The 25,408-nt window shown below is 41.4% G+C and overlaps 2 protein-coding genes across 4 annotated transcripts in view; one reads left to right on the top strand and one right to left on the bottom strand.

Moving 5' to 3' along the window:
- The window catches only part of MIPOL1 (mirror-image polydactyly 1), a 183,186-nt gene extending 170,087 nt beyond the window's left edge, over window positions 1–13,099 (bottom strand). For 2 of the 3 annotated variants that reach the window (XM_066188454.1, XM_066188456.1), the window contains exon 1: window positions 13,066–13,099. The gene's annotated coding sequence lies outside the window, so the exon portion shown is untranslated. The remainder of the gene's footprint in view (window positions 1–13,065) is intronic. The other variant, XM_066188455.1, reaches the window with a different exon arrangement.
- Window positions 13,100–15,126: 2,027 nt separating this feature from the next.
- SLC25A21 (solute carrier family 25 member 21) overlaps window positions 15,127–25,408 on the top strand; it is a 235,563-nt gene continuing 225,281 nt past the window's right edge. The window contains exon 1 of the mRNA XM_066188453.1: window positions 15,127–15,442. Within this exon, the coding sequence (XP_066044550.1) occupies window positions 15,376–15,442 (67 nt within the window). The 5' untranslated portion in view covers window positions 15,127–15,375. The remainder of the gene's footprint in view (window positions 15,443–25,408) is intronic.

Here is a 25,408-nt window from a genome sequence, read left to right as displayed (position 1 = left end):
AAAGCTTTGCCCACTCCTGCTGCCAAGATACAAATTTAAATCATAAAAAAAGTCCAAGGACCTCAGTCAAAATAGTTTTGCTTGTAAGTCTGCAGTTACGTGTCCCTTCATCCTCCATTTGCACTCAGAAACCACTGAGACCTCAGAAGACCAAGAGATGTTTTTCAAAGTTGTTTTCAAAGTTGTCAAAGCTCATCAATACAGAAGATCACAAGCCTCTGCACAAGGTAATGTTTTGTTCTGTGTTTTGCACGAGTCTTTTATATGCCTCAGTTACCATAATCTCCTTCCCGACACAATGTAACCTGCTAATAAAAACCACTGTGACAGGGATAAAATGTCATGCTAGAGGCAACTACCAGTAGGTCTTTGAGGTACTCTATACAGTCAGCAGAAAAATGTATTACTTATGCTTATATCAGAATCACAAATTAATCCGTTTCAGTTACCACCTGTGATCTTTTGGATTGTAAGAGAACAAGAGCCTGGAAGCTCTGATACTTCCCAAAGTGTTTCACAATTGCTAGCTCTACATTTCTATCATCTTCCCTGGGTCAAAACATCAGTCCTCACTACAACCTTTGCTATTCAACATGTGCTGTACTTCCCTGCTGAATGCTTCAGGCACTATACAAAATCTCTCAAAGGACTCAGGTGCTGATACATAAGGAATGCTGAACACACAGAGGTGGTCCTCACTTTCTTCAGAGCAACTGCCAAATTCAACTGATGCATCAAGCACAGAAAAACACTGGTTATCAGTCATCTTTTCATGATGTTCTCCATGCACTGGCAGGTGCAAGACTTGGTGTTTCTGTATTTTTTTTTTTAACATTTAAAGGCCAAGTTTAATGAAAGCTTGTCTTATTTCCCTCACCTTTCAATGACCAGTATATCCACTCTGTTGACTTTACCACTCATTTCATGCATCATCCGAGATTATTAAGCTCTTCTTTTGCTTCTAAGGGCAAATTACATTCATTGGAATGTAATTTTCTGAACATTTTGTCTTTTCAGCTCTACCCTGTATTTCACATAAAGCTTTACTGTCAAACTTCTGAAAAAAATTCCCTCCTCTCCAAAGAAAACATCCCCTTCACAAGAACATGAGCTAAACTTTGTAACCATGCCCTTGAGAGGCAGGTTAAGCTTATTTTCATAAACATTCAAGTCAAATACTTATATTCTGCTACAGCTTTCTATTTGTGCTAATATCACTGCCTCTGGTACTAACTAAATCAAGTCAAACAACACAAAAACACAATGGTTCAAACCAAAAGGGCATGATCATTCTTGAACAAAACAATGGTGGATTAAGACATCACTAATGCCAAATATATATGTTGCAACTTCATTCATATGTGAGAAGTCACTGTTGCAGAGAAGTAAAATTTCTTCTAAATTATTATTTTAAAAATTGAGACTTAAGTAAATTGTATTTATATAAATTTAGAAATTCCCACCTCACAAATTTAAGCTGCATATCCATCTGTCTATTATCAACGCTGTTACAAATTTACAAATTCTTTTCATAACACATTCTAGAAAAGAGCATTTTTACTACTGAAAAGATACATTACTACTTGTACTGACTCTGATTTGGATGTTATTAACTTCCTTAGTAACTGTGCACATGGTACTTTGGTGTTTTGGGGTTATAGCTAAAACACCGCTGATAACATATCAGTATTCTGAATATTGTGTACACTGCTTCCACAGCATCAAGGCTTTTGTTTCCCACCAACTCTGTCCCTCCAGAGAGTAGCTTGGACATGGGCAAGAAGTTGTGAGGGGACAGCACTGACTCAAATGATCCAAAAGGATATCCCACACCATATAATGTCATGCTTAGCAATGGAAATTGGGCAAAGCAAAGAAGGGGGTGTGCAGTTTTCCTTCCAAAGCAGCTGTTCTCTGAGACTGGCTGGACCACAGTGCGCTGCAGGTGAGAGATGGCGAATGACTCCGTCTGCATAAATTTTTGTTGGTTTTAGTTTTGCTTGTATGGTTTGCTCTTCCTTCCTTTTCCTTTGCTTATTAAACTGTTGTTGTCCTGGATCACAAGTTTTCTTCTCCTGTCCTTATTTTCCTCCTCAGCCTGCGGGGGGGGCGGGGGGGAGCAGCAGGAGAGCAGCTGTGCAGGTGTTTAGCTGCTGGCTAGGGTCAACCCCACATCTGTTTGTTTATTTTTTCCCTTCAAAGCACAAGGATGTTTATAGATGTGATTTGTGTCTGTTTTTTAAAAATGCACTGAAACAAAACCAAATTTGAATACTGTCTAGAGCGTCCTCTCCAGACTGCAGCAAATAATTGGGTTTGAATGACTGGAGTGCTGTAATAGTTTGCTACCAAGAACCACAGTGTAGTCTGGGTTGGAAGGGATCTTGAAGATCACCTATTCCAACCCCCTGCCATGGCCAGGGAAACCTTCCATTAGTTCAGGTTGCTCAAAGCCCCAACCGACTATGTGCCATGTGAAAGAAATTCCATAATTTCATTTTTGCAAACTATAAGCAAAAGTTACTACTAACCATTAAAACAAATAAAGGAAAAAAAGACACAATTCCAGTAGAATTCTAACTGAATAATTTATTTTTGAAAAATTCTTTCACAATCTCACTTCTAAGTGCATTCCCTAACATCTGAATGCCAGTTTAACACACATAATGAACAGCAGGTAGAAACACATTTCCAAAGATTATTTCAGATTGCAACTTAGCCCAGTATTCATATAGTCATCAGACAAATCTTCAGGCTTTGAGAATGACTTAATTTTTCTTTTGAGATATAAGGTACAGTACAGGAGTGTTACTGTGCAGAAATATTAGTCAGAGCAAAAACACCAGGGACCCACACCCTTCCCATTGTTTTGAAATGTAAACATTAAGACACTTGGAATTTCAAATAAAAAATGTGGGGCATATGTTATAGAAATGGTGTACCTGTTACAATCACAGAATACTACTAATCTCTCATATATTCCAAGCACAGACTTATTGGAACAGACACAGTAAAGCCCCCCGCAACAAGAACAAAACCTTACTACGCATTTTCTCTCAAATATTTTCCTCCTTTCTTCCTTCAAAATTAAGAACTGCATTTCAAATTTTCAAATAAAATTAGCGTCTTACTGCTTAAGAACTGTTCTCACACCAGAGTAACTTGGTTATATACGAAACTGCATCAGGTAAACTAATTTCTAAAGAAAGTTACAAAAAACTTGGACATTTTTCACAGTTCTACAGGTGGCCAACACAAATGTCAACAAACCCAGTTCACTGTATCATTTAGCTGAGCCACGTAACAAAGCTCTGGGCTGTGGGCGTGGACACATAGTGTGCAAAACAGGCAATATGAAAGGTTAGCTACCGCTAATTTGGAATTTCTGAACTGCTCTATTCAACAATTTCCTATACTTAAAAATCTGGGTTAAAAAAAAATCAGCAGTGAGCATATACGAAAAAGAAAAATACAAAACTAAATCCCAAAACTTGTGTTTTAATCTGCTTTGTAAGTTTCTTAAGAGCTTCCCATAGGCCCTGTTTTTGATGGTTCCAACCAAGATTAGCCTGAGGACATGCAGTTGGCTCAGAAGTTACCCGAAAAAAGGTGGCAAGCCACATGGGCTGTGGTCCTTGCAGCACTCTGGAATAGATCAGGGTATTTCACCCAACCACCTGCCCGTCATGAACACCACAAAGCTGTCCCTAAGCATCTCAGCACACAGTCACTGCCTTGACTTGCACGGCTAATAGTAGACTTTTAATTTTAAACCCACATTCATTTACATGAACAAAACATATCACAGATACATGCTCAAGAAGCCACTCCCGCCTGGCATTCAGGTTAGAGAGGCTGCAGGTTTGCTCACGAGCCTGCTCAAAGCTGGCTGCTGGCACAGGGCTCCATCTGCCGGTGTGCAATCCTACAAACCTATGGGAAGAGCTGGTGGGGAGAAAATAAATCAAAACCTCAACAGCTTTTCACATCTCTGTTTGCTAATGAGATATTCAGGAGACATATTGTTAGACTATTCAGAAATTACTACTGTTTCGGAAGAAAACAATCGACAGACTACATTCACTCCCATGCTAGGTTGAAATTATTGTACATGTATGAAATCATTTGTTATCCTTTAATATTTGGAAAATATGTCTCAAAAACTGTTACAAAGAAGCACCATTTTCCTACAAGATACAGCATATGACTACAGGCACCATATGCGAAGCTTTATTGTTCCTTCTTAATGCAAACAAATAAGCAAACACAGATAACTCTCAAAAACTACTGAAAACTACATCACAATTTAAAGCACCAGAGGTTATCCTGATCATTAAAAAAGGAAACTCCTCAAACATGCAAAAACAAAGTTTCAGAAGGCAACTGCTGTCCATACTCAAGGGTATTTCTGCACAGGGGGAACTGCAGCTACATTATATCTAACTTTAAACTTTATTTGACTACTGCTGTCACGTGCAGCATTTCTCAAACTGAGCCATTTAAACCTTGCCTTAATAACCCCATCATGCCTTCAATTCATGTCTGGGAGTGAAAAAGAGCAGTATATTTCCCTCCCTGGGGCCCTTTGTGCCTTTCAGCAGAGGTTACTGAGCTCTGGCTGCAGAAGAGCAGAAAGAAGGAGAAGCAGTGCTATGCCTTCTGTGCAGCACCTCAGCAGGTGCCTGAGCTTGCCAAGGGCCAACAGCTGGCTGAGCAGTCAGCCCAATTCTGTTCTCCAAGGCACGTCTAGCAAGATCAGCACTTAACTTAGGACCTGGTGCAAGAAAAGACACAGTGCAGGAAATGCACAGTGAGTTCCACCACTCCTCCTCATCTCTTTTCTTTAAACATCCTGCCTCACACTCAACACCATGTTGAAGGCAGCTGAGCGAGGCTCAGGACAGGGTAAGGGAATCCTTGAAATACCCACATCTCTCACACAGTACCTAAACATAGGAAAAGATGCAACTAATTTAGTCAGGAACACCTGAAAATAACCAACAGATGGTCACAGAAAGAAGGCAGGAATGGAGCACAGAGCAGTAAAATTGAGGCTCTATGTGTTATCCTATAAGGCAAGGAGAACTGGTGAAAAGTGGCATCAGGGAATTCACATAGCTCCTCCTGTGGCTCAGTTTTCCCAACATAGCTTGTTCCGCATAAATTACAATTGAAGAGACTAATGGAAAAGAAAATCTCCGACAATGAACTTCACACAGCACCACAAAATGAGAACAGAATACTGTCTCTCTTGGTTTTGTTTTTGTTTGGGTTTTTTTGTTTGTTTGTTTGTTTTGTTGTTGTTTTGTTTTGTTTTGTTTTTAATTTTAACTTGAAGGAAAAACAAATTTTAAAGCTTGAAAGTGGCTTTTCCATTTGCTAAATTTAAATTTTAATCAAAATGCACTTTAAAATAAAACTGGGCAGAACTTTGGGTTTGCTGATGTCTCTTTAAGGAACAATGACATCAATGCAGGCTACACTTGAGAAGGATATAGGCGTGGAACTACATCCTTTTTCATCATACATTCAGGTGCAAAGGGAAAAGTTAAACTTCAAGATTCCTGCGGTTTAATGAAAATAAATACCATTACAAAGAGATCCAAGAACACAGACGCATTAAATACTGTTTGTTTTTCTTCAGATACAGATCATGGGAATGGAGATATTTAACTACTTCAAGACTAATTTTTATTTCTTTTATTTCATTTTAATCTGTTTACAGCCAGCAATCTCCTGGTATCAACTAGGAGAAGAAAAAAAAAAAAAGTGAACTAGTGCCTGTGAAAACAGTTTTAAATTGGTATCCAAGTATATGATTGGCCTGCTTTGATTACAGTAAGCAACTGAATGTCTACTACAGTTCCTGTATCACTCATCTAGTAGTATTTGTAAAAATGAAACTAAAAATAAGAAAAAAATTCTGTAGCTCTACAAGAAGGGCTACAAAAATTTCGATAAACCTTAAAATTGTGGTGGGTGTTTGTTTCTCAGTGCCAATTTCCTCATTACAAGGAAGGTACCAAGCAGCAAACTGATCACACAGCACTTATGTCAAATCACAGACAAGGAAAACCACATCCTAATACTCTGCCATAATAGCAAATGGAAAAACTGCCTGTGTCTGTGCACACACAAGAAGCACACTATAGAAATACGTGCCGAAAAATACGGCTTTGTTTCTCATGCTTGTATCTAAAAATTTACATAGCCAATCTAACGCTTTCTCACCCCCTAATCACTTAATGCTGAAAATTCCTGTAGAACCTGAAATTTTATTTACTTGAATATGGTACACAAGAAAACATTGAGAAGCAGCATCTAAAAGCAAGTCCAACTGCAGATCACAGAAACTGTAACTTAAGAAGACTATTTAAGGAAAATAAGTTGTGACTTTCTAAGAGTAATGCCAATACCTTTATTAAATTATTCTATGGATACTAATGGTTTTATTATATCAATACCACTAATGATATTATAGGATGGGACAATTTAGGCAGCTACAAGAAGCATAAATTATAATATCTGACACAACACCGCATTAGACATTAAATGAAGATACATTAAAATGTATCTTCACATTTTGCCATATAATCTGTCTCAAACAGCACTAACTTTCAAAAAGAACTATATAACTATGTATCATACCATTACTGAGAGAAATAAATGCTTAAAAAAAGAAAACACTCATTTTTGCATCACTTCTTTCAAAAGCTTTGAAGACACCACCGGAATGTCTTAGCTTTTCTAATTATGCTCAGTCAGTGTTCTCAGATGTCTTAACTGCACTCAGCTGCAAGCTGAGATACTATTCTTCTTGGTAACTAGGTTTATCTTTTTGACAGACAATATCTAAAATGAAGTTCAATCTGTAATACATAGGAAAAAAACAACAGAAACATGGCAAACATAATACAAACTGATATTTTCTTTCCTATCAAATACAATAGGCAAGTAAGAAGAATGGTTCTACTTTCTCACCTGTTGAAACATCAGAATTAACAAGGAGAGCGGGGGTCAAACATATACATTTGGAAACAGTGCAATGAAAGAAAGCTAAAGCAGAGTTGATTAATCCCAAAGGAAACAAGTCAATAACATCTTGAAAAAGACTATTACAAAGTTTTAAACATATTTAACTTTATGCACTAAAAACTGAAACAACAAAAAAAGTATTTTTAATTGTGTAAACATTCCACAAAAAGAAATTTTTTAATACTTTTCATTTCTATACACCTCAACTGCCATGCCTCGGAAAGTCCTATGCCCTTTTCACCAAGCCAGTCTAAGCTTAGAATCACTCTTTAGTTAAATAGGCAACTAAGAACATTTTCAAGTTCTAGTCCCATCAAGGACAACTATACACATGCCCACCCATGAAGTAATTCTTCAGCACTAAATACTTCCTTTACAATTGGACATTTTTATTTATAAGCTGAAGTACAAGTGAACCTGTGAATTGGCTTAAATAAATTACTACCATAAATTTAAAATGCAGTCTGTTTGCTTCAAGTACAGCAGGTTTTGACCCCATGTTGAATTCTCTCACACTGGAATATCATACAGCATTTTCAGAATAGTTTCGATTCAGATATAACCCTGCTCTCATTCCACAAATCCTGATGGTAACTGCCACACTCTCCCTAGAGACCTAACACCCTCTTCCAAAGACCTAATCAATAACCACGCATTTTAATCCTTCTTTGTTCTAATACTGCATTACTGCACCAGATTAGATTTTTCTAATTTATTTCACACTTAACATTTAAATTAGTGCATAGCTAGTCAGAACATTACTATTTAAATGAACATATAACTTAAAGATCAAATTCTGTCTTCAACAGATTTACATAAAAGGACAGAAAGGATAACATTTGTCTACCAGCGTGTTATGTGGATCTCCTTAACTCAATTTATTACGGATTTCATGGTGCAAAAATTAATGCCCTCCAGGAGCTGAACTCATTACCAATTATTTCTTCCAAACCCACAGTGTAATCCCGTGCTTTTGTGACCGATGGAAGTTTTGCCATTCACTTAAAGGGAAGCTGGATCTGTTCCTGGGTTTGCTACTCTAGCAAGAGATACTGAACAAAATGATACCACGGCCACTGTCTTGACTTTCTATTACATAACAGATACTGTGAACTGGTCTCGCGTATTTTAGCCCCTGCTAAAAATAAAATAAACATATTGATGATAATTTTAACTACACATGAAGTCAACAACAGGATTATATGCCTTTTTTCAATGTAAATTTCCTGAATATATTTCAGCAACTATAATGGCAAAGCCTGTAAACCACTCATGGGCTCTGCTCAGCCCTTCAACCCCTTTCCTACTGCAGAACCCACAGGAGCCTTCCTGCAAGTCATCTGGTGCTTATGTAGCACAGCCAAGTCACAATGCAGGTACAAACAGCCACCCATCAGCCATCTGACACAATAAACTCATTCTACATGCCTGTTAGAGAAAAGCCCAGGTAAACAAAACAAAAACTAATAAAAAAAGGAAGAAAATATGCTGTACACATACTCTGGTGGCCAAAATGCAGTACCAGAACTTTGAGTTACAAAACAAAAAATGCTTTCAGAATAATTAAATGAACTACTGAGTTTTAATTCCTCTGAAAAGCAGGAAATAACTATTACAATGCCTTTGGCAAGACTCAGCCAAGTGTAATGGTGCACAGTAAATACAATAAGCTGTTTTCATGTTTAGATGTTCAATAAAATAGAGTAAACCCTTAAGCAACACATACTGCACTATGATAGGAGTCCACTGGCATTCAATTTACATGATCATGTAAATTGTACTTAGTGCCTGTTTCACACATCATACAAAGAGTTTCAAGAAATTTAATTTATTTTAGCGAACTGCGACCTACACGTGGACATTTCACAAAACATGATTTGATTCATTAATACTAGGAAAACCAAAGATCAATCCCAGCAATATATCATGTTGTGGTGGGCTGACTGACTGGAATCCAAGTGCCCACCAAAGCTGCTCTATCACTCCCTTCTCAGCTGTACAGGGAAAAGAAAAATGTAACAAAGGTTCACCCACCAATCACCATCATCGGCAAAACAGACTTGACTCAGGAAAATACTAAACTTTAAAAAAATTTTCTCTCGCTCCTTCTTGGGCTTAACTTTACTCCCAGTTTTCTCTACCTCCTCCCCATCGCAGGGCAGAGGGACAGAAACAGGGTTTACAGTCAGTTTGTCATTGTCTCTGCTGCTTCTTCCTCCACGGGGAGAGAATTCCTCACACTCTACCCCTGCTTCAGCGTGGGGTCCCTCCCACAGCATAAAGTCCTGCATAAACTTCAACATGATTGCTTCCCATGGACTAATTATTCACAAACTGCTCCAGTGTGAGTCCCTTCCATGTGGTTCCATCTTTCATGAACAAGCTCCTCCAGCGTGGGTCTCCCATGGCTCCCCTCACACCAGCAAACCTGCTCTATCACAGGCCTGCCCAGGAGCCCGGTACTGCACAAGTCTCCCATAGGGTCACAGCCTTCTTTGGGCACCGACATCTGCTCCAGTGCGGGGCCCTCTGTGGGCTGCAGGTGGATCTCTATCCCACTGTGGATGTCCATGGGCTGCAAGAGCACCGTTGACTCATCATGGTCTGCACCAGAGGCTGCAGGGGAATCTCAGTTCTGATGGCTGGCGCACCTCCTCCCTCTGCTTTGTCACTGACCTTGGTGTCCACAGAGTTTTTCCTCTCACGCATTCTAATTCCTCTGTCCAGCTGCAAGTGAGAATTCCCAACCTCCCCCTCTCCCTCCCCCCCCCCCCCCCCCCTCCTTTTTAACTGTTATCCCAGAGGTGCTGCCACTGATGCTGACAGGGTTGGCCTTGGCCAGCAGTGGATCCATCTTGAACCTGGCTGGCATTGGCTCTGCCAGACATGAGGGAAACTCCTAGCATCTTCTCACAGAAGACCTTCTGTAGCTCCCTGCTAAAGAACCTTGCCACATAAAGCCAATACACATATAAACTATTTTCAAAATTCTAATATATAATATTCTTTACTATACCAAAGGCCACTACTCCACAGAAACTGTCAGTTTGCATTTTAACCTGTCCCTAAAAGACAAAGGTCCACATCAAGAATCATCATGGAATACAGAAGCCTGCTGTTACGAAACAAGCAGGGAGCTTCCTCACAAAACTAGCAAGGAGCATGACAAACATCCCGTCACTTAAAAAACTGGTGGCTGAAAGCAGCAGAGAATCATCTTAACAACTGAGCATTCATACTGGTTCTTTCCATAGCTGTATCTGTTCTGCAAATAAAGGTCCAATACTGTTTCTCTTACTCCTTCCTTTTTCCTTTCAAAGGGAAAGGAAAAAGGCAACAATCATACTTACAGGAATATCTGTCAGTTGCAATATTAGCTTGTAGTTAAATCTGTCAATAGTCGCAGCCCAGAAGGGTCGTTTGTTTGTTTCAAAGATAACTTTCGAAACATCAATTGCCCACACAGGATAACAGACTTAAAAGTGAGAAGAAGCCTCTGAGCTAAAGTGAGCATCAAGTCAGATCACCAATTCACAGCTTAAAACCATAGCAGTATGGCATTTCACTGCCATCAACATGCAGCATCTGTTCTGCCCTATGTCTGGCAGACTAAAAAGTCTGCATAAAGATCCATTACGATACCTCTCAAGTTCTCAATTAATTTTACACAAAACTGTAATCTATAGGCAGGATGTTCTTCCCCTTCACCCTCAGCTCACATATATCTTCTTGCTTTAAATTCTAACGAATAATTTGTTGATTCTTTACACAGAGAATTATCAAACGCAATTTTTTTTCTCTCCTAACTCCTTCTAGCAAGATCTGAAAATTCTCTTACTTTTTTACTAATCTAGGCACTCTCAGAAACTAAAACCCCCACGAACTGCAAAAAAGCTACATGTGGGTCATGTGGCACCAGCACCATACTATTCCTGCCAGTAACACAATATGTTGGATTTGTCTTGCTGCAAGAGAAATACTAAGCCTGAAACAAAACCTTGCTTTGCTTCTTACTAGTCAAGGAAAGAGTTTAACACCATTATAATACATTTCTAATTTAGCAGCATCTAGAATGACTACTAACAAACAGGGAGATAGAATGTGAAATAAAGTAACATCATCTTTTCCAAAACAGTCAAACTAATAACTAAAAGAGAAATTAAGTAAATCCAGAAACAAAGCAAGCAAACAAACAAAAAGGCAAGAAATCTAATTAGTTATCATGTGAAAACTGCAGAAGAGACTTTTAAGATTTAATTTGTTACCCACTACTATTGGGCAGTAGTCCCCATTACAAACTGCAATGGGAACCATCCTCTAAGGAACTTGCAGTATAATTGCAAGAAAGCTTGTAATACCTACAGAAACTAGTAGCAGCAACTGTCCCTACCTTCCTAAATCCTATACGTAATTTCACCTCCCAGTCCCTCACTTCACTTTTCGTACTGCAACCAGAACTGGAGTATCTTCTTCTTAGTTGGACAAGCAAGACAAGTTTATCACTTTCAAGATCCTGAAATTGGTGCTAATCCCTTCACTAGTGACAGAGAAGAAGAGCTCATAACCATCAAATTGATGGCACCTCATTGGTGTATGTACATAGGTCTGTCTCACACAGCTGAAGAACCTTGTCATGAATGACAACATTCTGGGGACTAAACAGCAAAATAAACCAAAACAGAACTACCACATAAGCAGCATGTTTAACTCGCATGACGGTTTTAACTCTTATTAAACCTCACAAGATTTATAAGTTAGTGCCATAACATATTTAAATAAACAGATGATCTAAAACAAGGGGTTTCAAGTTAAACCAGAGTTGTACATTCCCAGAGCAGAACTCGTCAAGCATGGATGGATGCTCAAGGACAGGTACAAGAACAAGGCAAGCAAATCACTGCACTTCCCTAAAACCCACAGATCCTAGAACCTCCAAGATTTGCAGCTCTGAGATCTTCTGAGCCAGAAAGCACATTGCTGTGGTTTACCGATTTTTCTTCCACAGCTAAAGCACTTCAATTTAAGACTGTTCTAACTGTAGTTAGAACTTGCTGGAATATTCAAAAGCCACTATGGTGCTGCAGGGCACTCTGAATTCCCAAACTCCTACAGCAACCCAGCTCAAATCACCTCAAGCTCCTGAAGCTGTACCTAGACCCAGCTGTAGTTTTTCCATGGACAAACATCGGAGGGTGTGTTGTCTCAGGTAAAATAGTCCTTTGGGTACATTTATTGAATGTTTTTCTCCCAAACTGTTCACACGGAAAAACCATAGCCTTTTTCCTCAAGAGAAACATACCCTCACCTCATCATTATGAAGAAATCTGATTAGCATGAATCACAACAGGGGCTGAGGTATACAGCTCATTGGGATTTCCTAAGAAGCTTTAAGTCATAAATATTAAAAAAAAAGTACAAACTTTATTTTGGCAAGTTCTTGTAGTGATAGGGTTTGTTTGTTTGTTTGTTTTTTAATGTATTGCTACAATGCTGAGTATCTTCCACAGTTTGTTCTCATCTGACACTAAAGATCCAGCACCGACCTCCTGCACTTGTTCGGGGCAGGTTTCATCTCGGACTGTCCCGGGCCCCTTCTCAGCGCTGCCGCGCTCCCGGGAGGCGGCAGCCCCTTCGTCCCTTCCCTCCCCGCTGATCCGACAGTCTCTGGGACTCCAAACCGCGCATCCCCGCACGGGAAACTTGCTTCCCCCTATCTCCAGCCGCGGAGCGGGCGGAAAGTCGGGCAAGTCGGCTCGCCCGGCGGCCACGGGGAGGTAACATCAGCCCAGCTAAGGGGCTGCCGCGGCGCATGTAGCCGGGCAGCGGCGCAAGGGCCCGGCGGCGGCTCGGCCCCGGGGGGCGGAGGAGGCCGGGAAGGGCCGCTTGCCCGCGGGGAGGCGCTGGGCGCAGAGCGGCCCGACCTAACGCCGCCTCGGCGGGACGGGCCGCCGAGCCCCGCCGCAGAGGATGGGGCGAGTTCCAACCCGAGCGCCGCGGGGCGGCCCCGACCCGGCCCCGCCGCCCCGTTACCTGCGCGCTCCGGCCCCGCCGCCGCCTCCGCAACAAAGCCGCGGGCGGACGGGGGGAGGGGCGCGCGCGCCCGCCGCCCTCGGGAGCGCGCAGCGGCGGGGCCGCGGCCCGGGGGCGGGGCGAGGCGGCGGGACCGGGGCACGGGGGTGGCACCGCCCTGCGGACGGGAGAGGCGGCTCGGCGGGGGCCGGGCGGGGGGCGGCGCTGCTTTGGGGGGGTCTCTCCTTCCCGTCCTGGCCCCGCACGGCCGGTGGTGGTTTCCTTCTTCGGGTGTTAGCTCTGGGGTGCTGCCCAGGATGGACGGAATTCCCTGCTAAGGGACGCAGTAACCACAAATGGAGAGACAGACCCTGCCAGGGATATCGAGGAAAAGAATGGAGTGGCGATCATATACTGGTTTGGGAAGAGGCCATTTGGTAATAGGATTAAGCCTAGAAGTGGTTTAGGAAGCGTGCACAGTGGGAAGGTTGCCCTTCGTGGGGGAGGAGGAGGGAGTGGTGGATGGAAAATAAGGGAGATGTGGCATACGCAAAGAGACTTCCAGTTGAGCAGTTGAATAAGGCGGCGTATATTCGGAATTTAAATGCTGTGAAACAACCTTAATAGTTTCCTAACAACAGCAGAGGTTGTTTGGTGTTTTTAAGGAGCAGGTGTTATGCTACTGTGTGAACATCTATGTAACTTACATGCACTCTGACCACTATTTTTCAGTTTCTTCATGTTGACCTTCTCTTTGATACAGGGACACCTTCTGCAGAAAACAAATTGATCTGACCAGTTTGTGCACCCTCTGATCAACTCCAAATTCTCTTTGCTGTTGAAATACTGTTACAAAGTCCACCTTAATACTAGATTTTCTAGTTGTACCCAAGGGAATGTTGCACACGGAGACCTACATCTGTGGAACAAAACAAGTAGTGATGCTTCAGCATCTGCTTTTTGATGATAGGGAACACTGGAGACTTAATCATCCAGGAGTATTTACTGAGCAGCAGTCTCAAGGAGCCAAGCCAACTAAGGCAAATGCTAATGAAACATTGAAGTTGAGATTTTAATTATTCAAAGGTGAGCACGTTCAAGGCCTGTTAATTTAAGGGAGTTATTCTGTATTCCCACAGCAATCCACACTCAGCCGCTACATAGACCAAAAATTCATGTTATTGTTTATTTGCTGATGCATTCAAGTGATATAACTGAATGCTATACCTGACTATTATTCGTTTTGCCACTTAGGGTCTTGGTCTTTTAACACTTTATTAACACTTCTCTGTATATTTCCTACGTTCCCATCCTTTTCAGTAGAAATCGACCCTTTGTTTTTCTCTAATCTTTGTTCTACATTACAAGAGGCTACATTTCCTTTCAAGGTTGGAACCTCTCGTCATTTAGCAACATTTGTGGCTAACCTATCACTAAGCACTTGCAGGCACTCAGCAAACTAATGTATCAGAACACCCCTATGAATTGTCTCGCACTTCAATGGTGCTGCCTCTGGGATGAGCCCATGCTGTCCCCCACGTTGTACTCGGGCATCTTCGGGAAAAGCGGAGATTGGCCTTGCCGAAAGCAGTGCTGGAAGCTGTCGGCAACGGCGCTATGTCCCAGCACTTCCAGCCCGTGCCCTGTCACCGGGTTTACTAAGATAGGCCAACAGGCCCGTGTAACACATGTAATAGTTACACTCCAGGTGACAAAATACCCGTGTCCTTTGAACATCGAAGAGATGGAACCAACCTTTAGACTAAAGGTTTTAAAAGGACAGTAGGCTTCAAAAAGCCTGTGAGCCCAGCGGCACCACCGACCCCTCCTAGAAACTGAGCAGCAGAGGATTTGCGTGTGTTAGCTGGGTCCCAGCAGCGGTGGGAGAGCAGGATGTGCGCTGTATGGCACCAGCCCCGAGACAGGAGTGTAGGGCCCGAGTCTGAGCAGGCGAGCGGCTGCCGTCCCCCGCCGACTGTGGCTGACAGTGCCGCAGCCTCGCTCCCCGCCCCAGCGTGGGCGATCGCAGCGCCGGCCGTCCCGGCTCTGTCCTAAGAGAGAGAGGCTGCCGTTTTCCCGACTGGAAGGGATCACCCGTCGCTGCGAGCCCGTGCCCTGCCCGGGGCCGCCCTCTGGCCGGGGCCGGCTGCCAAAGGCCACCGCGGGGCCGCGCAGCCCGGCGCCCCCGGCGTTCGCGGCCGCCCCTCCCGCCCACAGATAACCGCGGCCCCGCCGGCCCTTCCCCACCCGCCCAGAGCGGACTCGGCCCCGGCTCGGCAGCCGCTCTCCAGGCGCCAGCTGCCTCTCGTCGCCGCCGCGGCACGGGCAAGGATGGCTCGGCAACCCCGGGGCTTTCTGCAGGAGGCCTCTCAACAAGTCGTCGCCGGAGGCTCGGCGGGTGAGTGGGCGCGTTCCTCGTGGGCGGGAAGGGTCTGCCCGGCCCCCGCCGGCGCTCCGCCAGCTTGAGGCGCAGGCGGCCGCGCCGCCTCCCTCTCTCCGCGCTGCTCGGGCGGCGGGGATCGAGCCGGCCCAGCGGCGGCTCCTCCCCGCCGGGCGGCGCGAGTGGGCCCCGGAGGCGACCCGAGCCCGGGGGTCCCGGGGCGGCTTGTACCGGTGCTCGGCCCGCCGGTGGCGCAAGGGAGCGAAGGGGCGCTCCCTGGCCCCGCGGTGTATCTGCGCCACACACGCCCTGCAACCCCTCGGGCGATAAGAGTGGCGGGCGGGCCCCTTCAACGGCAGCGCTGCCGGTGTCCCCGAGCGCGGCTCTGCCGCAGAGCCGGGGAGGCTGCCGCCCCGCAGGGCTGCATCCGCGCTCCACGGCGGGGATCCGCCTCCAGCGCCTGGATACGGGACAGAAAACATAGTTGCCCCGCTCAAACGCCTTCCCCGTGGCACTCTTCGTCGCTGAGTTACAGTGAAACCAATGCAGGGCTACAGTGGAAATGCGTTTAGATGGGGTTTAAAAAATACTTTTAGGAATGTCGACGTTACTCATTTATTTGTGGTCTATTTGTACTGCAAACTACAAATGTCAAAATCGTACACGTCTGTTTAGCAATGAAAGCGTTGGTGGTCAATTTCTTCAGGTTTTTTACCTAAATCCCAGTGAAACTGAAATATTTAAGTCAGCCTGCAGCGTAGGGGATTTTAACACAATATCCTGATCTTTCAGTCTGTACATGTAAATCCTGTTAATATTTCAACTACGTACTGTGTTTTTAAGTGTTTCTTAGTGTCTCTTCTGAGGTCTAAGTGCTGTTTGTCATATTAGATTTTACATGAAAGAGAAGAGTTACATGCGGATAATGTTGCTGTGTCTTATGTAATGCTTCAATATAATGTGCACATGAAAAATTCTCCTGTGATTGAGACCTCTGTGGCTGTGACACTACATGTGAGCTGGTCTTCCATTCCCTCTAATTCCCTGGTACCTTTAGATCAGCTTCTATGCATTCCTATCACCAACACACATTTGACCACTTTCTTTCCATGCCAGTGACTCTGTATGCCCTTTGTTTTCAGCCTTCTCCTCTGATAGCGAGAGATGTCGTAGCAGAAGTGGAGAAGTCTGCTGTCCCAGTGTATTGTATGACTGTTTATGTAGCTTTTCTGCAGCTTTGAAATTCTAAAGGTTTTTTGGACTCTGCTTGGTACCACCCCCATCTTCTTATAGGAGAGAATGGAAAGGTTTAATCTGTTTTAGACTGCTGAAAACCCTTCATACCTGAAGGGATGCTGAGGTGTTTTGCCACCAGATGTTTCGCAAGATGACTGATTTATCTGCCCTTAGCAGTTGGCCTGCGCCTTAGTGATTCAGATTGATCTAATGCACTATGTTACTATCCTCTGGCAGGAGCCTGTTATGTCACAGGCTCTCTTTGTAGAAGAACATATTGCCTAACACAACAGAAATAAAATTGTCATTTAGATAAATGAAAAATATTTGGTTATCTGGTAGGCATCACTATTAGGGTGAGAGAATTTTCAAGGAGACAACTGATCAGCAAGCAACACTTTTTAAAAAATGTACAATGTGAGAGGCCTGTTGTATCTAGTCCAGAGGCATAATGTTAAAGATGCTTGCAACCTTTTGCTTAATCTCCTGTCAGGCAGGTAAGTTCCTTAGCTCCATCACTAGCCTTAAATTCGTGCATAAATCCCTATTCATTGGTTTTGAAATAAACCAGTAATTATTGTTGTCTAAGTCTGAACAACACTAAAATTGTACCAGGGCATTTTTGGATGTGTGCCTCAAATGGGAGCTCTAAGGTGCATTAGAGAGAAATGGCTGAAACTTGAAAACGTGCTTCCTTAAAACTCGGTGGTGTTTTTTTTCCTGCTAATTTATAGAGAAAGTAGAAGGTGAAGGCTGGAGTTTTGAGGTATTCAGTCTAAAGGTTAAATTTCTTAGGCAAGTGTAGATCCAACATGGAAAAGATGGAAGCAAGAAGAAAAGGATTGAGTTTGTTTCCTGACCTTAGTTTTCCAATACTCCTTCATCCACCCTATATTGCTTTTGGCTGTCTCTGCAGAAGGACATAAGATTCTTGTAGGTGTTTTGTCCTGTTTCCTGGCCTCAAGTGAATGCCACAGACATCCTAAAGTGACTTTGCTGTCTCTACCACAGTCTGGTATTTAGAAAGAAACAAAACAAAACAAAACAAACAAACAAAAAAGGAAAATAAAAAGAAAAAGAAGAAAAAACCCCCACTAACAAAAACAACAAGCCCCCCAAAGCCAAACAAACATAACCGAAAAACCCCAAACCAAACAACCCCCCCAAACTCCTCCCAACCCCCCCCAAAAAAACCCCATACCCAAACAAAAAACAAAAAAAACCCACCCTGAAACAAAGAAAAACCCAAACAAAACCAGAAACCAAACAACAACATCAACAACAAAAACCAACCCAAACAAACATAAATTATTCTTAGTTAAGCTGGTTTCTAAGAAAGAAACTGTTAATTGAACTCTGTCAAAGCAATGGTAGGAAGGTACTGAGGTCGCTGGGAATGAATAGCACGGCCCAATAGGTATAATTGAAGGGTCAGAAATATTGCCTGCCTAAGTAAAATGAGAGGTTATTTAGTATCTGCATGTGTGATACAAAAGGATCTGATAAGAAGTGGTTCTGCTAGGTTGAGTGGAAAATTATTAGAGATAAGACTAAGATGACAGATCAGGAAGAAAGGGATTTTTTGACGTTTCATGGAAGATGACAGGACTTGTTCATGGACTTAATAAAGACAAGGGAAGGGAAAGGAAGGGAAGAAAAAGGGAAGAGGAAGAGGGAGAGAGAGAGAGAAAGAGAGAGAGAGAGAGAGAGAAAGAAAGAAAGAGAGAGGAAGGAAGGGAGAGAAAGAAAGGAAGAAAGGAAGAAAGGAAGAAAGGAAGAAAGGAAGAAAGGAAGAAAGGAAGAAAGGAAGAAAGGAAGAAAGGAAGAAAGAAAGAAAGAAAGAAAGAAAGAAAGAAAGAAAGAAAGAAAGAAAGAAAGAAAGAAAGAAAGAAAGAAAGAAAGAAAGAAAGAAAGACCCCTGGTCTCCAGGACTGATAAAATGGAAGATAGTGGCATGCTGGAAGAAGGAGAAAAGAAAGTATTCAGTGTTTGAAGGGAAGATATATAAACATACTGTTGGCTGTCTAAGGTATTGCTAAGTTAAACTTGAACAGCTCTCTGCTGTAGTTGAACTGTAAAAGTCAAGCATGACAGATCTCATGCATACTTTGTCTGTGGCAAGGGGTGCATCTGCTTTCATGTGGCTTGTAATCTGACTTCATGTGAAATGAAAAGTTCTGCTTCCTGAGTGAATAAAATTTTAAATATGGACAAAGTCTTAGTCTTGGCTTATCTTACTCAGTCTTGTCTTACGTTACTTTTGCTGGCATTGTTTGCTCCCATCTTTCAGATTCTTCAATGAAGGTTAATAGCATAATTCAAAGTACCTGGTTTTGTTTGCTTGCCTGTATGTATGACAATATTGAGGAAAAGGACTTCGATTGAAATGTAATTGGGACACTTTGTTAGTGAGTTCAGGCCCTTCTAGTACGGGGAACTGCAGGCATACTCCTTTTCTCTAGTGGTTAATTAGTAAGCTAAGGCATGTGTGGAATTTATAGCAAAAAAATTAAACAGAAAATCAACTCTAAGCTGTAAGAATCACTGTGAAAATAACAACTTGGGAGCCTCTGATTTCCTTTGATTTATAGCAATTCTTCAAAAGCGTATTTGAGAAGCTCAGTCAATGCAAGGTTCAAGTCGCAAGAAGAATTGTTTCTCTAAAACACAAAGATCAAAAAAATCCTTGTTTTGCCTGCCTGTATGGAAAAGGCAGAAATTAAAACAATTGTGTTTCATACAAAGTCAATCAATATTTCTTTCCTCATAGAGAGGAACTGAATAGTGCAAAGTATGTTATGTGATACCCAGATTAATTAGTCAAGACATCTGTAACAGAGTGTTGAGTCAGTTTGAATGATGACGTGCAAATGACATAAACAATTGCACAGATACCCTTGGCATAGTGAAGGAAGGTGGCTGGATATAGTTACCCTGAAGATTTTAGGATGCTTATACTTGATATAGCTGTATTCTTGTTTTTTAATAACAAAAGACTGCTGATGGAAGCAATTAGCTAAATCCAAAGGTAACATAAATAAAATTTAGTTTATATTTAGTTGTATGATCACCTCTCTTTCTTCCATACATGTACAAATAATCTCTAAACGTTTTAAATTTTGAAGTTAAAATTTTGAAGAATTTATTTCATATATTTAGTAAGTGATGAATATGAAGATGATGTTTTACAGATCTGTAGTATTTAACCAATCTTTAAGTACTTTTCTGCTGAAAATTCAGTGTACCTAATTTGCCTAATACCATTTAATAAATGAACATGAACTGCAAAATTAATTACTGTAAAATGAATATGGAAAAGTCAACAAAATGAGCTTTAAAATAAAATAATTGATTCATAGGGATAATTCAGGCTGATCCTTCCCCCCTATTCTTCATTTTTTCATGAAACAAAAGGGTTTCTGCCTCTTTGTACTTCTTAGCTTCAATTTTTTAATATCTTTTTTTTTTTTTTTTATGAGTTAGGTTTCCAGCTTCATTGAAACCTAATAGGATTTGTGAGTCTAATTCTCTTAAGCTCCTTTGAAAGTCCAAACCTTTTCTCTTGAGAGGTGTTTTATTTCAGGAGTAGACAAAGTTGATTAACCTGGAAAGCAGCAACTTCTTTGAACCAGATCTATAGGCAGGAAGGCCACTTGTCAAAGTAAGACTGTCAAATGCAAATACAGTATTAAAACCAGTGTTTGGTCTTCCTGTCGTGAGAGGCATTAAGGAGACAAAAATCATTACAAGGTGCACTAGCCAGCATACTCTGAAACACCTTAGGTTATTTGGTCCCTATTAATGGGAGAGGGAACATGATAGATGTACAGGAAGCACTTGAAACAACAGGAAAATTGTCTAATTTTTCCCCTCCCTCTCCCTTGTTTTTATTTTTATGACAGTTTTCTGGGAGTTAAGGTTAGGAGGAGTATTCTGTGTTTTCTTGGGTGCTTTTTTCTTCCTTTTAAGCCATGCAATGTGCATTCGCATGTTACTAAAATAATCTGTTAATGCTCAGAGGTAATTTTAACTAGCTAAGTATTTAGCTACACCTTGTAACTTTCTTGAGTTGAAACCATAATATTTTAAAGTGCTTAAATCTTCCTTTCTCCCTTTCTCTGAAGTCACTTAAGGCTGAAGTATTATCTGAGACCACAGTACATGCTCAGAGTCTTTCACTGCCTTGGTTTGGTATTTCAGATGTTAGCAAAGTCTTTAGATTAAAAAAGGTAAGGATGGGAAGCAGTCAAAAAGTATTAATTTCAAGGAAACGTTCTACAGGTTAAAGTACTCCAAAGGAATCACTAGAAGCAACCAATGAAGCCAATTTTCTCTGCTAGTCTGAGAAAATAATAGCATGCCAACCTGGTGTTGGACTTGGAGGTTTGGATGGGAGTTGTTTGCTTGGCAATATGGTGAGAAGAACTTTGGGTGAGAGAACACCAAAATAAGATTAAGTGTGTGTAAGCTATCAGTTATCCTGAGCCTCCTCCAGTATGCTTGTAGAAATTGGGAGGACATAGAACAGTTGGGAAGTTAAGACTTGGAAAGATTTCTAATCTGTTTCTGCTCAGACAATTATCCATGCATGCTATGTTTTATGAAACTTGCTGAAAAGAAAGCATGAAGTACTTTTGCAAGGTCTATGTAGCCCCTATTGCTTTCATCATTATACAGTTCAGAGGGAGTACAGTATTTGGGACGGTTTGACTTCAGTAGGTTGCTGGAAATAAGGAAGAGCCTCCAGGGAAGTTCAGAGAAACTGATGCTGATTTTGAAGCCAGTACAGTTGAATTGTTGGTTTTGGTCTCCTAAGCAACTCAAAACCATACAATGTGAAATTTTTCAACCTGGTAGAATATAGCTCCATGCTGCAGACCAGTGCAGTGACCAGCAGCAGAGGTTATGCAGAATGCCATGGAATGAACCAGCTGAAGTTAACCATTCACCTTGTGAACCATTCCCAGTGGAAAATTTTCAGAGTATTTTCCCACCTACTAGAGCATTTCAGACTTTAGTTCTGTAACATATTTCAGTCTCTGAGCTTCCCCTTTGCTACATGCTGATAATTCTAAAAATATCTGAATCTGAAAGACAGATTGGACTGTTTGCTTTGTACACTTCTAAATGAATTAAATGTTACTGTGTTGCCACAGAAAACCTTGTTTAATTTTAGTGGAAACTAATGAAATCCTCATGAGTTTTCATACATTTTGCTGAATATGCAAAGCTGGCAGCTAGCAAAATTTGTCTAAATTTTCAGACAGTTAAGTAATTTTAAGAAGCAATACCCTTGCAATATAGCTTTATTTTAAAAGGAGAAAATGAAAATTGCTGTGTAGAATCATGGAATCCTAGAGTGGTTTGGATTGAAAAGGACCTTATAGGTCATTTAGTTCCAATCCTCCTGCCATGGAGAGGGATGCCACTCACTAGACCAGGTTGCTCAGGGTCCCATCCCACCTGGCCTTGAGCACTTCCAGGGGTGGGGCATCCACAACCTCCCTGGGCAACCTATTCTAACACTTCAGTGCCCTCTGAATAAATAATTTCTTTGTAACATTTAATCAAAAACTTCCCTCCTTCAGTTTAGAGCCATTGCCCCTTGTTTTGTCACTATCTGTCCATATAAAAAATTCCTCTCCCTCCTTGTTATAAGTCCCTTTATGATACTGACAGGCAACAGCAAGGTCTCCCAGGAGCCTTCTCTTCTTCATGCTGAACAACTCCAACTCTCAGCCTGTCTTTGTAGGAGAGATATTTCACTCACTGTCATCTTTGTTGCCTCCTCTGGGCCTGCTCTACAGGTCCATGTCATTCTTATGCTGACGACTCCAGATCTGGATGCAGCATTGCAGGTGAGGTCTCACAAGAGCAGAGGTGCAGAATCAGCTCCCTTGGCCTGCCTCCACTGCTCTTGGTGCAGCCCAGGATAAGGTTGGCCTTCTGCACTGTGAGTGCACAATGCTGGTTCATGTCCAGCTTTTCATCCACAAGACTCACAAGTCCTTCTCCACAAGGCTGCTCTCAGTGACTTCTTGTCTCAGCATCTACTCATGTCTCTCCTTGCCTGATCCAGGTGCAGCACCTCAGACTTGGATTTCTTGAACTTCATGAGGTACTGTAGGTCCCCCTTATCAAATTTGTCCTGGTCTAGGATCCTGGATGGGGTCATGTCCCTCTGTTGTGTCCACTGCACCACTAAGCTTCATGTCATCTTGCTATGTACTGAGGTCTCACTGTCTATGTCAGTGATGAAGACACTGAAGAGCACTGGTCCCAAGACAGAGCCCTGAGGGATGCCACACGTACCTGGCCCCCCTTAGACACAGAGCCATTGACCTCAACTCTCTGTCTCTGTTCAGAGCGTGTTTAGGGTGAACTGATCTTGTTTGAGTCATTGCAGTGTACTAGGAACTCATGAGCAGCCATTTGGAGCTCTTAAATGTGTTTCAAGCTATGTTTGGGGATTTTTAAAAAATGTAATAGCTTTTATATAGGGGTTAAGAAATGAAGTAAATGTTACATGTTTATGTAACAGTGACAGAAACAAACTAAGAATTTTCATAATTTCTAACTAAGAATTTTCATAATTTCTAACATGTTATGACACCTGTAGTATGCTTAGTACTTTCTGTAGAAACTGGAACCCTAAAAAGAATTTTTTTGGTCTGCAGACTTAGACAGAGCTCATACCAAACTGCTTGTTGAACTTGAGGATTAAATTTCAGACCTGTTTGGGTACTCACTTGGTTTGAGAATCCTGCAGCAACATCATAATTCTGAGTGTGTCTTTGTTCCAAATAGGATACACTGGGAAAAATGAGAAGTTGGCTGAGCTTTATTTAGTCTGGTGTGTTAGTCAATGGGGACAAAACATTTTGTGCACAGAATCCTCTGTGGGTGTAATAAGGCACATATCCTTGTTTTGTATGTCAGGTAAGCCTGAAAGTTTTCAAAAATGTTGTCAATCCTCTATTGTTTTTAGAGTAACAAGTTTTTTGTCAAAAAATCTCACCCCTTATCTCCCACCCTCCACAAAACCCCAAACCTGTCAAAACGACCAACTTCACACGCAGAGAAGAGAGTAATGAAGTTATTTGCATTCACTCGACCTACTGCCCACAAGATGGCAGTGCAATACTACAATAAGATGCTAACGTGTTTTTTTTTTTTTTTTTTCTTTTTTTTTTTTTCCCTACGTGTGGCAGAGCAATGAAAATGTATATTAAAGCCGGTGCAGATAAGAAGATAAGGATATGTAATTTTGAATGATCATATGCGAAATAAAAGCTTAAAGATGTCAAATAAATAATGATCAATAAATGCTGATTTCATGTGGGTACTGCACAACCAATGGCACTGAATTTGACTGTCATTGAATTAACCACAAGAATTGTAAGTGCTGACATATCATTTAAAGATCAATAGATGGTTATAATGCTAATATACCATATATAAATAAAAAATTGAGATATATTCGTGTCCCAATATAATCAATATGCAAATAGCTACTGATTTCCACAGTGAGAAATTTGAGTCTTGATTATTTTAATTTCAGCATAGATTTTATGCAATATTGCACTAATGTCATCAAGCTCTCAATGCCAATCTATAACCAAAGTAAAGACTGCTGTGTTATATACACACTCCTGTAAGCCTCTGTTAACTTCCTTCAAGTATTTGCAGGAATGAGACCTACAGCAAAGCATAAAAGCTTTAACGTACACACTTCGTCAAAATGAGCTACAAAATTTTGTTGTCAGATTTTAAAGCTGAATAATATTGTGCAATAGTATATGCTATACATGTAAAAGCATGTAGGTAGTCAAAATAATTAATACTGGAATATGCCTGTTGTAAAATTCATAGGCAAAAAATGCTTTGTCTGCAGAAGCAATTCTGAAGCTATTACAGCTTCTATGAGCCAAGATTATACTGACATAAAGAACAATTTTTCATTACTGTTTATTGTTTCATTTGTTGTGCTTAGTGACTGATGCACATATTCAAATCCATGTTAAATTGTTGTAACACAATAGTTTATTATGCAGTAAGAATAAAATTCTAACATATAGCAACAAAGCATGACTTTTGATAGCAGTAGATGTGTTTTCTGTGGCAGTGTTCTAGAACAGAAAATGAAAACTGATTCTGGTTATTTCTGTGCATAAAATCCGGCAAATTTTCCTGTTAAGTGTTGATATTACAAATTTTCCTTTAGCTGTAGCTTAGTGTCTGTGACATTACCTTGGATGCATGTATGTTCTCATACATGTAAACATTCCTTCTTTATGCTTGCTGCTTATCCATTTCAAGCTAGCAGGGTGGGAGACACCCAAAATCATACCCCCAAGACTGGAGGAACTCGTCTGTTATGAGATTGAAATTCTCTCTGAAAAATGATTATATTAACGTTTTCAGACTGGTTTAAGTATTATGATCAGGGTTGGTATGAATGAAAAAAGCTAAAAGGGCTAAAGACAAGGGGAAAAAAGGGGAAAAAAACCCCTTTTCAGATAGTGATGTGACTCCTAGAACCTGGAAGTTTTGAAAATCAGTATTGCAATGAATGCATAATAGGAATGCCTTTAAGTATTTTCAAGTAATCTCAGTCTTGATTATAAAGGCCTTAAATGGGCCCTTCTTCAACTGGACTTGGAAACATACAGCTTTTTTTTTTCTTTGGAGGAGATGAATTGATATTTGCTGCCTGTGGGAACCAATCCTGGTCCTGTTGTTGGGTAA

This window comes from Chamaea fasciata, unplaced genomic scaffold (genome assembly GCF_029207755.1).
Source record: "Chamaea fasciata isolate MVZ Bird 193981 ecotype frontalis unplaced genomic scaffold, bChaFas1.0.hap1 SCAF_7, whole genome shotgun sequence".
NCBI classification, from domain to species: Eukaryota; Metazoa; Chordata; class Aves; order Passeriformes; family Sylviidae; genus Chamaea; species Chamaea fasciata.
This window is presented reverse-complemented; position numbering and strand designations above follow the sequence as displayed.